Here is a 15,307-nt window from a genome sequence, read left to right on the forward strand (position 1 = left end):
ACTCACCCACAGGGCTTCGGGCAGGTTTCCCTTTTCGGGGGAAACCAAAGCGAAGCTCTGATGCGCTAACGAGGGGCAGGAGAAGTGAGCTCCTGGGCTTCCCGCAGAGGCGGAGGCACGGGAGGCGCAGGGCCGGGAAAGCCGTGGCGGGAGGCGCGGAGAAGTTTGTTTGTGTGGGCAGCTCAATCCCGGCTCGGGCCCGGGCCCGTGCCGGGGCTGTTCCTCATCTCCGGCTTTCCCCTCACGCAGCCCGGGGGCGCCGAGAGCGCGGGGCGAGGCGGGGCCGTGCGCAGAGCCCGCCCCGAGCTCGCTGCCATTGGCCGCCGGTGCCGTCAGTCGCGGTTGCGGCGCGCTGATTGGTGGGAGCGGGGCGCGGCGCGGCCCCGGCGGCGGGCTGAGGGCGGCCGTGGCCGCGCAGCGCCGCCATTGGCCGAGCGGCTGCGCGGGCCCGGCAGCGGCGGCAGCGGCCGGAGCGCGGTGAGGCGGCGGCGGCGGAGCTCGGAGGCGGCCCCGGCGCAGGTGGGAGCCGCGCTGGGCTCTGCGGGGGTTCGGGGCTGGCTGCGGGCGGAGGGGGCGGCAGGGGGCTCCGGCGGCTCGCCGGTGCCGTGTCCGGCCCGTGCCGGCCCCGGGCTGAGGGCGCTGCGGGAGCGGCTGCCCGCGGTCTCCTTCCCGCCGGGGCCGGGCAGGAGCCGCTGCCGGAGCAGCGCTGGCTCGGCCCGGCTGCTGTGGGTAGGACAGAGGGGCTGCCCCGCGGCCGGGAGCGGGCGGGGAAATTCCCGTCGCCGGAGGTTCGTGTGCCCGGAGGAGAGCGAGGAGTCCTGTCAAAGTGACTTTATTGCCGAGCAGGGGCAGAGGCCGTGGGGCATTTGCCGTGCGCTCTCTGCCGTGGCTGTAGCCGGCAGCATCCTTTTTATCCTCGTTTTCCCGGCCGATCTCCCTCTGCCTTTGCCTACTGGCTGAGTTCCTTTGAGTTCCTTGGAAAGTTTAGACTTCCCGATGCGCCTGCTGCCTGTCCTCGTTAATGTGCACCCTCCTTTTGTATAGCAGCCGATATTCATGGCTCTGTTAAGTCTTTGTTCTACTCCTCGAAGTTCGGGAATGTAGAGGGACTTTGAGCAGCTGTCTCGGTCAATTTGTAACATTTATTGGAACTGATTGTTTCTCCCCTTATCTACAAGTGCCCGTCCCTATTTCCAGGCAGATTCACTCCTTGACTCTGTTTTGTCCTTCCCGGGTCCTCTTTGGTTTTGGGATTATTCTCGGTGCCCTCATTCCCTGTCCTTTTGTAGCGTTTGTGGATCAGGAGGCCTGGCTGCCACCTGCATGCCCTGGCTCAGCTGCTGGATGAGCTGCACTGCCAAGGTGTGGAGCATGGTGAAAAGATGAGAGTTGCTGCAGCACAGAAGAGAAGAAGCAGCATTCCTTTAACCCCTGGTGTGCTGGGGAGCCAGGAAACCGTGTCCCATTCCCATCCTTTCCATGTTTGGACCAATACATAAACTGCTCTCCTATTTCCTTTGTTATCCTTTTCACCACTTTTCCCTTGTCATCTCTTTACCAGCAGCAGTTTGAGTAATTTAGTTTTCCACAAACTCCTGCTTTTTCTGCTAACAGATAATCTGATCCCATCCCCTGGTGAAATGTTGTGTTCATCATTTCAGTGGCTTGGTCAGCAGGAAGGTCAGGAGCTGGAGCTGTCTGGTTGGTTCTTCTTTCGAGGACAGCTTGTAATGTAATGATGCCATTGAAATGATAAATGGGTTCTCTGTCTCCTGGTAAGAATTTGTGAGAAATGCCAATCACTTGATTTTTAAATGTTAGAAGTTTAATAATAGTGAAATGGTTCTAAAAGTAGGAATACAATTAGACTAATTAAAATTTAGAGTTAGGACGATTACAAAACAATAAAAACAAAGACTTACAGATGTCTGGATGCTCTCTTGGGCACTTAAGCCACAACAAGCATACCTTGTGAATAAAGGAATCACCCCTAAAAAAATACACTGTTGCATATTCTTATATCCTTCATGGTTATGCATACATTTTATTTAAAACAAGAAACTCTGTCTGTTGTTGTATGTCAGCTGTTTTTTTAATCCCCACGGCGTGCTTCAGTCTGAGCAAGGCCTGAAGAAATTAGCTTCTTCTAGTAAGAAAACCATAAATTGCTCTTGTCTGGAGAATTTAGGTGTTCCTTGAGCGAATTTAGGTGTTCTCATTCCTTAACCCCCCCCGCAATGCATATTTTCTCTTTTAACTACTAAAGCTTAATTTTATCTTCAAAGATACATTTACCATACTCTTAAAATGTTAATACAGCACAACTTATCAATGTAACATAATACGTTATAGTAACTATCTGCGTGGAGCCAGATAACATGCATTTTTCACAAAATTTTTTTGGTTCCCAGGGGCTGGTCCATGGTGTTGTAGGATTTGTTCTGGTGGCCCTTTATCTTTTTCCCCATTTTTGGGTGCTCCGTGCAGCTGAAGTTGCATCAATTTACCGTTTTTTTCTTAATCCTTCATCATATACTTGAATTCCAACTGATTTCCCTGAACTTGTTCTAGCAAAACCCCCAGTGCTCTGATACACCCTGTACAGCACAGACAGTGACAGCAGATGTTGGAGTGGGCAGAGGGATGATCACCCCCTTATTTTAGTGAAGTTTTCCCAACATTCTCCATTTGCTGTTTCCCTTTGCAGCTTCAGCCATTTCTGTTGCAGAGTCAGAGATGCTCAGCATGGGCTCTGCCTTCAGCTGTGCAGATTCCATCTGTGCAAGCAGGAAGAGCTTGGGGTGAGGGGCAGAGGGAATCAGCCAATTCCTGCCCCAGGCAAGAAGAGCCAGGTACATTGTCCCCAGTTTGCCCCAGCAGTGTTAATTTGCATTTCTGAAGCTCCTCCTGGGTGCCTGGAATGCAGCTTCTCTTCCACAGCAGCCTTCAGCAGCCTCACTTGTGCACCCCCCCCACAATCTGCTGCTTTTTTTTTTTCCTTCAAATCATCTATTTATTGTTTATGAGTTAAAGGGTCACCTTTAAATCTCATCTAGTTTTGAAAATTTTGAAAAACTCTAATCACTTGGTTTTTAAAATTTTAAAAGTTTAATAATAATAAAATGGTTATAAAAATAATAATACAATTAGAGTTAGGACAATTACAAGACAAAAAAAGCAAAGAATTATGGATGTCCGGATGCTCTCGGACTCTAAGTCAAGAAAAGCTTGACTTGTGAACAAAGGAATCACCCTTAAACCAAGACACTTGTTGCATAGTCATACATCCTTCATGGTTATGCATACATCCTATTCTAAACAAGAAACTCTGTTGTATGTCAACTGTTCCCTTTAATCCCCTGGTGTCTTCAAGTCTGAGCAAGGCCTGAAGAAATTAGCTTCTCCTGATCAGAAGCCATAAATTCCTCTCCTTTGGAAGATTTAGGTGTTCTTCGAAGGGAGCATCTCATTCCTAAAAAGAAAACTCCCCCCACATACATAATCTCTATTTTAACATAATGTTGTAACCTAAAACTACACTTAACACAATACGTAAGGGAATTAATACAGCATAACTTTCTAACATGACACATATAATATTCATTGTAGCATTTGCAAAAAGCCAATCATAAATACGCATTTTTCACAAAAATGCAGGCTAAAGGTGAGTATTAAAAAGTATTAAAAAAGTATTAAAATTTTGGTATCTTAGAGATACCAAAATTTTGGTATCTCTAAGAGCTATGCACAAGCATACACAAACAAATTCCAAGGCAATTCAGTTGTTTCTACTTCTCTTCAAAGTAAAAACTCATTCTCACATCCCTGAGCCAAACCTAACTGGCAACATAGAAATAGGAGTAATACAAAAAATACTCCAAGGCTCTAAACTTTGCACTGAAACTGCAGGAAAAAGAAAAACTCCACCAATATGTTTAGTGTTAGAGTCAAGGCATTCCTTGATTCTGGCCAGGATGTGCAACAGAAATCATTCCATCCCCACATAGCCCAGGTGTGCAGAGAAAATCGTTGCATGACACATGGGTTTTAGTTGATTTTTCCCAAACTTGATACAGTCTGAATGACTCTAAATCGATTGGTTTAATGTTCTGTAGTTTCAAGTTGTGCAGTTTTTACTATTTGGTTTCCTGTTGGACCCGGATTTCTTTGCTTGTGCTGTTAATGAGGTGGGAAGTGCTGGATTTCCTTCTCAGCCTTTTGCAGACCAGGTGTCTGCAGCCCTGCCGGGGGCAGTGTCTGGGGTAGGTGTTGGTTGCTGTTTGCTGCTGGGGTTGATGTTTTGCTGCTGGTCGTTGTCTTTGTGGGTCTCTTTTGGGCCATTCCCAGTGTGTTGAGATGTTAAACTCATCTCCACTGAGTGGTGTAACATCCCTTAACAAAACCTTTAACATTTCTTTCCCCAAGGCCAAGGCAAAGCAAGCCTGAGTAGAGAAATCAAAGGTTAACAATGTTCAAGTCTGTGAGCTGGTCTATTTTCCATGGATGCACTGGCAGGCAGGGCAGTGTGTGAGTGTGAGTGAGAGCCAGAGTGGAATTGTCCCGGTGTGTCCCCAGCAGCTGTGGCAGTGCAGGCCCAGCGAGCACTGAAGCTGCAGCAGTGGCAGCAAGAGCTGGCCCCGGTGGCTGGAGCTGCCCAAGGAGGGTGGCCAGGCCGAGGATTTCAGCAGAGGAGGTGTGGGCAGGCCCAGGGCCTTGCCCTGCTGTGGAGCCCTGGCTGCTGCTGCGCTGCCTTCAGTGCAGGCTCAGGGGGGCCTCCCATCCTCCTGCTGCAGGCGGGAAGTGCAAATCTCCGGGGCTGCAGAGACCTGGAGCCCAGGCTGAGGGGTCCCCCCGTGTTCAGCTGTGCTGGCGGCTGTTTCTGGCCTCGGGGCCCCTTGGCATGGGCCATGCCACTTGGCCGCCAGTGGTGCTGCTTTGCACTCCTTAGGCAGAGCCCATGTCCTGCTTGGATGTTGGCAACAGCAAAGTGCCAAGGCAGGCTCTGTGCCAGCCCAGCTTCCTGGGGGAGAGATTGCACCAGAGACAGGATTCTGGCCACAGACTGCTTTAAATGTGCATCCCTTATCTCCACCCTGCACTAGGTGGAGAATTCCCAGGTAAGGATTTCTGGGATCAATTGCAAGGGGAAATAATTGAATATCTGCCCTAGGTCTGGCTCTTCTTCTTGCCCAAGCCAATGGCAAAAGCCGTACCCATGGCATCTTGGTTTCTATCCCCAGCTTCCAAAGGTGTTTATTTCAATTCCCCATTCATTCTTTGTACCCATCCTGAGCTCTGGGGGTGCCAGGGATTATGGAGGTCCCATTGTATTCCTAAAGCTGCCATAACCCCTTGGAGGATCTTTCCTGTGAAATGAGTGCTGCTCTCTGAGTCTGTTTTTTCCACAATGCCTTTTATTGGAATTATTTCTTTTGGAAATACCTTAATAAGTGATCCAGTGGTTGCTGAGCAGTCAGAATTGCTTTTTCCCCCCTGTTAGGTGAGATGGTGTCACCAGAAGATATTGAAGCCTTCCTGCTCAGGGCATTTCAGTGCCAGGCTCTTACAAGCACACACAGCTGTGCCGGTTGAGCTGACCATGGGGGTAACCTGCGCTTTGTCTGATTCCCTTTGCTCAATAACAGCGTGTCTTGGAACTCTTTTCCCTTCTGCTGCCCTTGAAGAGCCATCCACAAAGACATTTTCTGCCTCAGGCCAGGCAATGTCTCCTGAATCTCCCCCAGGCTGGGTCTGGAGCTGTGTCACTTGAATGCAGTGCTGGGTTTCTTCCCAGCCCCTCTGTGGGCTGTTCAAACAGGAGGCTGGGTTAAACCCTTCCCCTGTCCTCAGTTCTGAATCCTTCTGTGCCACTGAACAAGTTTCACACTGTAATAACCGAGCACTGCTCATCCATTGCGAGGTTCTTTTGGTTACCAAAGCTTGAACTTGATGGCAGACTGGAACAGTTGGAGATCCTGTTGTCATCAGGTTTTGGGCCTCGGTTCCCATTGAAGCTGTGGCTGCACAATTCTGCAGCCAATGAGGCCACTGTGGCCACTGGGTGAAACATTTTGGCCCAAGAATTCCTTTGGCATGGCCCTGTTTAACATTCACCTACAATTCCAATTTCTTTTCTGTAGGGAGTGCTGTGCTCCAGGACGGTTTAGGTGAATGGAGACAAGAGATCTCTGAAGGCTGCTCTTAGGATATGAGGTTTAGCAGGGATGGAGAAAGGTCTTGCTTGGAGCTGCCAGATGCAGCACCTGGCAAGCTTGAGGGGATGGGGGAGGGGAGAGAGAAGAGGATGCTCTAGGACAGGGTGGAGGTCCTGAGAGGGGGAAGATCCAAGAGAGCGTCTGGCCCCTCAGAGACCCCTTATCAGGGGCTTCAAGGTGGGCTGGAACAAGACTTGGGCCAATGGGGTTACAGGCACTTGATGTTTTAGGGGATGAACTATACATTTTGGGGGGTAAGATGGAACAGTCTATTTGACTTTTGGATTTATCCGTAGGTAACGGTATTGTCCAGCCAGTAGGGAGGATTGTTTTCAGCCTGGCTGTATTATGAATAATTATATTTATCCATCCTTCCCAACACTTTTCTGAGTCTGGAAGAGCCACAGCTGAGGCATCAGTATTTTTGGTTGTTCATTTTCTCAAGTTTTGCTCTCTTTCTCCTGTCCATACCACAATATGGAGGCTGTCTGGGGTTAAAAAGTCCTACAGTGTTCTGGCTGGAACAGAGAATCCTCAGTCCAGGTTGTGTAATTCCCTTCTAATCCTCAGCATTGTCACAGCTCCTTTTTGTTCCTGGGTAGTGTTACTTCTGAGATTGCCCACACCCACTCTGGGTCGTTCAACCACGAACCTTCAGTCAAAATATATCCCAAATTTTTAACCTTTTTCTCCACCATTTGCCTTTTTGTTTTACCAAGTACTCTGCATTTCCCAGCTGTTCCTTTGTTTTCCCCCTTGTGCTCAGGGTCCCTGCCCAGCCCGTGTGGCAGAGCCGGTGCCTGTCCTGCCGCAGTGTCCAAAGGCGGGCAGGGCCGGCAGCTCCCCGGGGCCGGGCAGCGGCCGGGGCGTCCCGCAGCCTCCTGGGGGCCGGGGGCCACTGCCGGCCCTGCCCGGGGCTGGTGGGGTCAGGCAGCGCCCGGCGCTGAGCCCCGGCTGCCCCACAGCCCCGGCCCGGCCCCGCAGCTCCCCACAGGCCCCAGCCCGTGCTCCCGGTGCCGCACCTCTGCGCCCGGTGCTGCCGCTGCCACCGCAGAGAAACCCCTGGCATCCTGACCTCCTGCTTTTCCTCTCCTGGAAACCGGGGATGGAAAGGATCTGGATCAGCTGGCAAATTTCGAGAATAAGACCCTGCTGAAAATCATCCCAATCCTGAGTATTTTTCTCTTTCTCCTCTTTTCCGTCATCGTTTTTATTACCACGTAGATTCCTCCTGCTGCTTCTTGCTGTAATGATGTTGCTGCACACTCCCCTTCACCCAATCCCTTCCCAGCACACCAACATCCTCCATTCCCTTGTTTTCCAAATGCCTTCTCCATTTCCCTTATTTCCTCCCTGGGTGTCCATGTCCTTAATTACCTCTGGGGGAATGTGCAAACTACCTCAGCATTCTTACAAGGAACCCTTCAGAGACATTTTGGGATCATCATCCCTTTAGCCAGGACACTCCCTGGCTTTCCCTTTTCTCCCCTCCATGGGTGCCCTGCCATGTTCACTCCCCAAAGATCCCAGGGCACTCACTGATGAGATTTTCAGTGCTCTCTCCCTGCTGACTCTTCACAGACCCCCCGATGTGTCACTGGTCTGTCTCCTGGTCACTCCCGGGTCCCCAATCAATCTCTGGTGCCGCCGCCAGCCAAGGGAGCCGATCACCCAAAGTGGGTGAGGCACCTTCAGCTGCACTCCCTGCCTGCCCCGGAGGGTGGAAGGAATTTGGGATGAGCCCCAGGGTGTGTGGGTAAACTTACATCACCAGAGAATTCTGTCCACAGAGCAGACAGAGGTGTCCTGTAGAAGTAATTTCATTCCAAAAAATGGGAAAGGCCATTGGACATTCCCAATGGGATCTCTCCAATTGTTGGAGGACACAGCCTCCTCTTCATCCTAATTCTCCTGGCCACATCTCCCTCTGCTTTCCTCATTGGCTGAAGCACTTGAGAGGTACAGACTTCCCAATCCACCTTCTATATACCCCCTTCATATGCACCCCACTTCTGTATGGCAAACGATATTCATGGCTCTTTTAAGGCTTTTTTATGTTTCTGGAAGTTCATGGATAGAGCAGGACCTTGGCTGAGCAGCAGTCTGTGTCATCACTTACAACATTTCCTGAAACCGATGGCTTCTCCTGTCACTTCCTTATGTACAGGTCCCTGGCCCTATCTCTGAGCAGCTTTAGAGCATCTGTTTGTAAAGACCCTTTCCTGTTGTTCCTTCCATGGGGTCCCCCGTTTGTGGGACATCCCCCCTGGAGCAGGGTGTCCCCTCTGTGCTGCAGCCCCAGGGCTCGGGCCGAGCTCAGCCAATCAGAGCCCGCGGCGCTGATGACTCACCAGTTGCCAGGCAGACTCGCAGCTCCCCGCGTTCCCCACCTGGACCCCACCTGCGCCCCCCCTCGGCCCCATGGCCCCGCGAGGGGAATTTGGGGAGGTGGGAGTGGGGCAGCGCCAAGGCCGGGCCCCCCCGCGCTGTCCTGGCGGGAGCGGCTGCAGTGGGGACCGAGTGCGGGCGGGAGCGGCCGAGAGCCCAGCGCTGCCCCAGCCCGACCTGCCCCAGCTCCATCCCTGCCCCTGCGCTGGGATGCTGTGGGGCTGAGGGGAAGAGGGAGCCGGCAGTGGGTGCTGGGCCTGGGGGCAGGAGGAGAAGGGAAGGAGAAGCAGGCTTGAGGTACAGAATGGTCAAATGATGGACATGGCAGGAGAAGATGGGATTGTGGAGGAGAAGGAGGAATAGCAGGAGGAAGAGGAGTGTGAGAAAGAGTAGAGACACAGGAGGAGGAGGAGGAGCAGAAAGAGGAAGCAGCAGAAGGTTCCACCCCTCCCTGTGTCTGCAGCCTCCCCCCAGCCCCAGGAGCTTTGCTTCGCCCACATGGTGCAGGCGACTGTCGAGGGGGAACCACGATTTTCATGGGTTGAATCTTGGTGTTTCTGAGCTTTCTTGGGCTAAATGTTGGTGCTTTGGTTTTATGTGGCAGCTGAATCTTTATGTTTTGGAGAAGGATTTGCTGACTTGTGATGTTCGGGGAGTTTTTGATCTGTGTCTTGGTAGTTTGTGGAGTTTTTGGGCTGAATCTTGGTGTTATGGAGGTTCTTACAGACACAAGATTCCCAGTGACTTCCTGAGATGAACTTGGGCAAGGAGGAACCTCCAGTCCAAGGTGCTCTCCTCTTGTTTTTTTCCCCAAACCAGGATTTGTCATTCCCTGGGTGTGGCTGGATGGAGGAGGAGGAAAAGCCCCGGAGATGCTGCAGGAGGAGGAGCTGCAAACCCAGCCCAGGGAGCTGCAGGGAGGAAAGAGCCCCCCTGAGCCAGGAAGGTGGGCGGAGATCCAGGCGGAGCTCGGAGCTGGTGGAGAAGCCTCATGGCAGGGAGAAGCCCCACAAGTGCTTGGAATGTAGGCAGGGTTTCAGGTGGAGCTCTAGCCTCATCCGGCACCAGGTGATCCACACTGGGGAACGGCCCTACGAGTGTGGGGAGTGTGGGAAGAGGTTTTGGATCAGCTCTGATCTCCTCGTACATGAGCGGAGTCACACAGAGGAGAGGCCCTTCCTCTGCCCCGACTGTGGGAAGGGCTTCAAGCAAAACTCCAACCTCATCAGGCACCGGCGCATCCACACCGGGGAGAGGCCCTACGAGTGTGGGAAGTGTGGGAAGGGCTTCAAAGACAGGTCTAGCCTCCTCGAACACCAGGTGATCCACACTGGGGAACGGCCCTACGAGTGCTTGGAATGTGGGAAGAGCTTTGGGTGGAGCTCTGCCCTGAGAAGACACCAGCGCATCCACACTGGGGAGAGGCCCTACGAGTGTCCCCAGTGTGGGAAGAGGTTTCAGACAAGCTCCAGTGTCCTCCTACATGAGCGGATTCACACAGAGGAGAGGCCGTTCTGCTGCCCCGACTGCGGGAAGGGCTTCAAGCACAACTCTGACCTCACCGTGCACCGGCGCATCCACACCGGGGAGAGGCCCTACGAGTGTGGGAAGTGTGGGAAGAGCTTCTCCAGGAGCTTTCACTTGAGCCGGCACCAACGGAGGCACCACTAAGGGAAGCCCTGTGAGTGCCCCGAGTGAGGGAAGAGCTGGGAGTGAGGGAAGAGCTGGGAGTGAGGGAAGAGCTTGGAGTGAGGGAAGAGAGTGAGGGAAGAACTTGGTGCGCTGCTGCAGCTCCATGCCCCATGGGAGGATCCGGGCTGGATGATCCCCAGTGACCCCCGTTGGGCAGAGCCCTGGTGTCCCCGCATGGGGAATAAAACAGAGAGTAAAGCAATGGAGCTGATAAAGGGGCCCCATATCTGAGGCCTGACTGAGCAGAAACTGTGGGAGACACAGACACACTTGAAGTCTCCCTGGGCAAGAAGAGGGGACAGTGGAGGGGGGGGAGGAGTGTGACAGAGGGGATGAGGGGGTGACAAAGGGACAGAGGGGACAACAGAGCCCTCCAGGAAGGGGACAAAGGGGACCCTGGGAGGGCACTGGGGCCACCGCAGGAGGCCACAAGTGCCACCAGGTCCCTAACACCTCCCCTGTCCCCTCCCCAGGTGTCCCCGTACCAGCTGGAGTCACTGGTGAATGTGGTGGCCACCCTGGGTGAGGTGGTAGCCACCGTGACCAGGTTACAGAGGGACGAGCAGCAGCTCATGTCCCCAGAGTCCCTGCACGGGAACCTGAAGAACTTCACCTGGAGTCTTGGTGAGACTCTGGAGCAGGGCGGTGTCACCTTCCTGGGCCACCGTGGTGTCCCCTCCCTGGGCCAGGCCCTGGCCATGCTTGGGGCCACCCCAGGGGCCACCTGGGCCGATGTGAGAGCTGTGGCCTGGGCCTGGCAGGAGTTGGTGGTCAGGCTCGAGGACAGCCGGGCCCTGCTGGCCTGGGATGCCACCGAGCTCCGCGACACCTGCTGGGACGCGGCCATCGCTGCCATCCGGGCCGGGGACCTGCAGAACGTGGCCACCCGCAGGAGGACAGCTGGGAGCAGCCTGGTGGCCACAGCCCAGCAGCTGAAGGTGGCCCTGGGCAGGGAAAAGAGGGCCTCAGCAGGGCTACCCACAAGGCCCAGGTGGCTGCGGCCACCAACGAGGCCGTGGGAGAGGCCGTGGTGGCCAGCAGCCAAGCCATGGTGGCCACCAGAAGGGGACATTGGGCACAGGTTGCCCTGGGGCTGCTGGAGCGCTTGGTGGAAGAGTGTGAAGGAGGCAGGTGGTTCCCCGAGGAGCTGCAGCGCCAGCTCGGGGACATCGAGGCCATCCTGGAGGGGACAAAGAAGGCGTCCCCCAATGTCCCTGAGGCCTTGGTGGCCAAAGTGGCCGGGTTTGAGCAGCTGTGGGATGCCAGTGCCTGCCTGGGCAAGGATCACCTGCTGGGGACACTTGGGGACATCCTGGACCTCCTCTTGAGTCCCTGTGGTGGCTCCGGCGGCCCCGGTGGCCCCAGCAGGCGCGCCCTGGCCCAGCGGTGCCAAAAAGCCGTGGAGGATCTCCCCAGGCTGCTGCAGCGATGGCACCACTCTGATGCCATCAGGGACAGTGACATCCTGGTGGACAGCGCTGGCGTCACCAGTCCCCTCCTCGCGTGGGATTTGAGACCAATTCAGAGAATTTTCTGGGAATTTTCATCGGCATTGTCCCACATGCTGATGGGAGTTTCTGGGATGACGTTATCAGCCGCACCTGGGGCCATTCTGAGAGCACTCAGAAGGCTTTTGCATTCCCCTGCTGCCTTTTGCATTTTTCTGCTTTTTCTGTTGGGTTTGGCATTTCTCTGTTGCCTTTTGCAGGTTCCTATTGACCTCCAGCATTTTGCTCAGGTGCTCATACTGATATTGATTATTGATAATTCCTTGCAGCTGCTCGCTGGCACAATAAAATCTCAGAGTTTGCATGGACAAGTCCAAGGCAGTGTGAGCTTTCTGCCAGGATTTGGGAATCCTTTACGAATCCAATTCTCACATCCCTGGGCCCCCCCGGTCCCGGCGCTGTTCCCGGGGGTCCCGCGGCTCTGGGGGGTCAAAGGGGAGGGGGCGGAACCCCCGTGATGGGTGGGGGGCACAAAGGGGGGTCCGGGCCCGGTGCTCGGGGGGGTCGGGGGCACTGAAGGGGTGTGGGTGCGGTTTTTGGGGGGTCCCGGTGCTCGGTGAGGGGGGTCAGTGCTCAGCAGCGGGGGCTGTCCAGGGACCCCCCCGGCCCCCCCAAATCCCAGCCGAGTGTGAAAAACAAAGTTCACTAAGGGATTACTAAACAAAGTTTAATCAGGGATAAAAAAGGGTTTTGGGCTTGGCCAAAGAACTCCCCCTCAACTTAACCCTTCATTCTCTGGATCCGGTTCCACTGCAGGGCCAGGAACACACTCCTGAGTTTTGACATTATTCAAACACTCCCGGGAGGTTTGGGTGTCCCAGGAACTCGTGTTTGGGTCTCACCTCTGACTTGTCTGCAGAACATTCTGTAGATTAAGTCGATATTTTTGATTTCTTCTCATGGTTCCACCCTGTTGTTTCAGGCCCCCTGATAAGTTCATAAATTCTTCTGAGCTTTGTGTCACTGGTATCACCTGGTGAGGCTGGTCCACAGATGTGAGAAACAACGGAATTGTTTTACACCTGAGTCAGTCACACAAAAGTATTTTAACATTGCATAGTCTCTATTTCAATATTTATTATTGATCTATTTAATGTTTATTTATTTTTAATATATTAAGGCCTATGATATAATATCTGTTTATTACTCTAGCAGTAAATTTGTTATTCGCTGCACACATAAACAGATCGATTTTATTGTACCAGCGAGCAGCTGCAAGGAATTATCAGTAATCAATATAAATATCAAGTACCACAGCAAAATCCTCGTGCTCAATAACAACGTGCAGAAGGCAATACAGAATTTCAAAAGCCGATTATTCTATTGTCATTTATAACCCGGCTCTGCTGCAAGGCACCGAGGGGCTCATTCAGCCCCTGACCCACCGCCACCCCCATCAGTGTCCCCAGAGCGTCCTCAGAATGTCCCCAAGTGTCCCCAATGACGTCATCCCAGGAATTCCCATCAGCATTTGGGACAATTGCAATGAAAATTCCCAGAAAATTCCCCGAATTCGTCTCAAATCCCGCGTGGGGAGGGGAGAGGGGAGAAGTGACAGCAGCGATGTCCCTGATGATGTCACCGTCCCCGACGACGTCACAGCGGTGACATCACTGTCCCTGCAGCAGCCTCGAGGTGTCCTCTGTGAAAAATGCATATTTTATGGTTGGCTTTTGCAAGTATTAAATTGAATAGGATTTATATTATGTTACATTGATTAGTAGTGCTGTATTAACATTTTAATGGTAGGGTAAATGTAGATTTGTGGTTAAAACAGAGCTTTTGTGGTTAAAATAGAAATTCTGTGTGTGTGGGAAGAAAGGAATGAGGTACTTGCACTGGGACAGCAGCCGCAGGACACCGAAATCTTCCAGAGAAAAAGAATTTACAGCTTATTGTAAATGCAGGCGAGCCGGGGTGAAGAAATGACGATGCCTGACTCCAGCTCAGAAGGATGAATGGTTTCTTTATTACAACTATACTAATATAGATTAATATACTGTTTAAAGGAGATACTAAAACTACAAACCTGCTTTTTCTATTAATATACTGTTTAAAGGAGACACTAAAACTACAAACCCGCTTTTTCTAACTCCCAAATGTAACTCCTCACAACTCGTGACCCTCTCTGAGATTCCAGCCCCAGGTGGGTTGGATTGGCCCCAGGCTCAAACGATCCTCACCAGAACCCAACCCAGCAACCACCCCACAACAATTTGGGTAACAAATTGTTAAACAATTCTCCAAACACGTTCCACATGCTAAAACAAGGAGCAGAAACAGAAATTTTCTCTTTCGTTTCCCTCTGTGCTCCTCTGTGAAAAATGCTGGGAGGCAGAGCAATGTGCTGCCACAAGGGCTCCCTGATTAAAGGAAATTCACTCTCCGTGCCCCGCTCAGCCCTGCGGGCGCCGCGGGATTGAGAAGAGGCTGCCACTGCTCCGGGCTCTGTGACTGGACAGGATTGATGCATCATGCATGAGATCGATGAATATGCAACAGGCTGCTGCTTTTAGGGTTATTCCTTGTTCAAGGCGTGGTTTTGGCAGCTCAGTGCCCAAAACATCTGGACGTCCGTAATCCCTCGCTTTTTATTGTCTTGTCACTGTCCTGACCTCATTGTCCACATTGTTATTGCTCTGATTTAATTGCTGGTTTTTTACTAACTGTTTTATTACTAATAAACCTTTACAATTTTAAAAACCAACTGACTGGTGTTTTCCACAGTGCCCAAAAACATCCAGATGTCCAAAATTCTTCACTTTTTATTGTCTTGTCATCGTCCTGACCCTCATTGTCCAGATTCTTATTGCTCCGATTTCATTGCTATTTTTATAACTATTTTGTTACTAATTAACTTTTTGAATTTGCAAATTTTTAAATTTCAAAAACCAGCGAGCGGTGCTTTTCACAGTGCCCAAGAACTCCTGGATGTCCAAAATTCATTTTTTATCATCTTGTGGTGTTCTCATCCTCATTGTCCACATTTTTATTACTCTGATTTTATTTAGTATTTTATTATTTTTTGGTTTGGTTTTTTTTTTTTTTACTCACTATTTTATTACTAATAAACTTTTAAAATTTAAAAAACAACTGATTGTTATTTTCCACAGTGCCCAAAAACTCCTGGATGTCCAAAATTCTTCATTTTTTATCATTTCGTGGTGCTTTGACCCTCATTGTCCAAATTTTTATTAATCCTATTTATTGCTATTTTTATAACTATTCTATTACTAATTAACTTGTTTGAATCAGTAATTTTTAAAATATTTTAAAGAACCAGACTGGCATTTTTCACGGTGCCCAAAAACATCCGGGCATCCAAAATGATTTTCTTTTTATCGCCTTGTGGTTGCCTAAATGCCATTGTCCAGATTTTGATAACTCTGATTTTATTTTGTATTTTAATTTTATTATTTTTATTATTTTAATTTTTTATTTTATATTTTTAATAACTATTTTATTATTAATAAACTTTTAACATTTCAAGAACAACTGATCGGT

The 15,307-nt window shown here is 51.3% G+C and overlaps 1 protein-coding gene across 1 annotated transcript; it reads left to right on the forward strand.

The window, feature by feature from the left end:
- Positions 1-417: 417 nt before the first annotated feature.
- On the forward strand, positions 418-10,586 carry LOC146763964 (uncharacterized). The gene is made up of 2 exons (XM_085565942.1): positions 418-519; positions 9,423-10,586. The coding sequence occupies exon 2, from the start codon at positions 9,450-9,452 to the stop codon at positions 10,272-10,274; it is 825 nt and encodes a 274-aa protein (XP_085422068.1). The 5' UTR covers positions 418-519; positions 9,423-9,449; the 3' UTR covers positions 10,275-10,586.
- Positions 10,587-15,307: the final 4,721 nt, after the last annotated feature.

The sequence above is a fragment of the Lonchura striata genome, chromosome 37 (assembly GCF_050655825.1).
Source record: "Lonchura striata isolate lonStrDom1 chromosome 37, ASM5065582v1, whole genome shotgun sequence".
NCBI lineage: Eukaryota > Metazoa > Chordata > Aves > Passeriformes > Estrildidae > Lonchura > Lonchura striata.

Coding starts and splice junctions, on each gene's coding strand:
- LOC146763964 (XM_085565942.1), top strand. CDS start 9,450: ATGGAGGAGGAGGAAAAGCCCCGGAGATGCTGCAGGAGGAGGAGCTGC.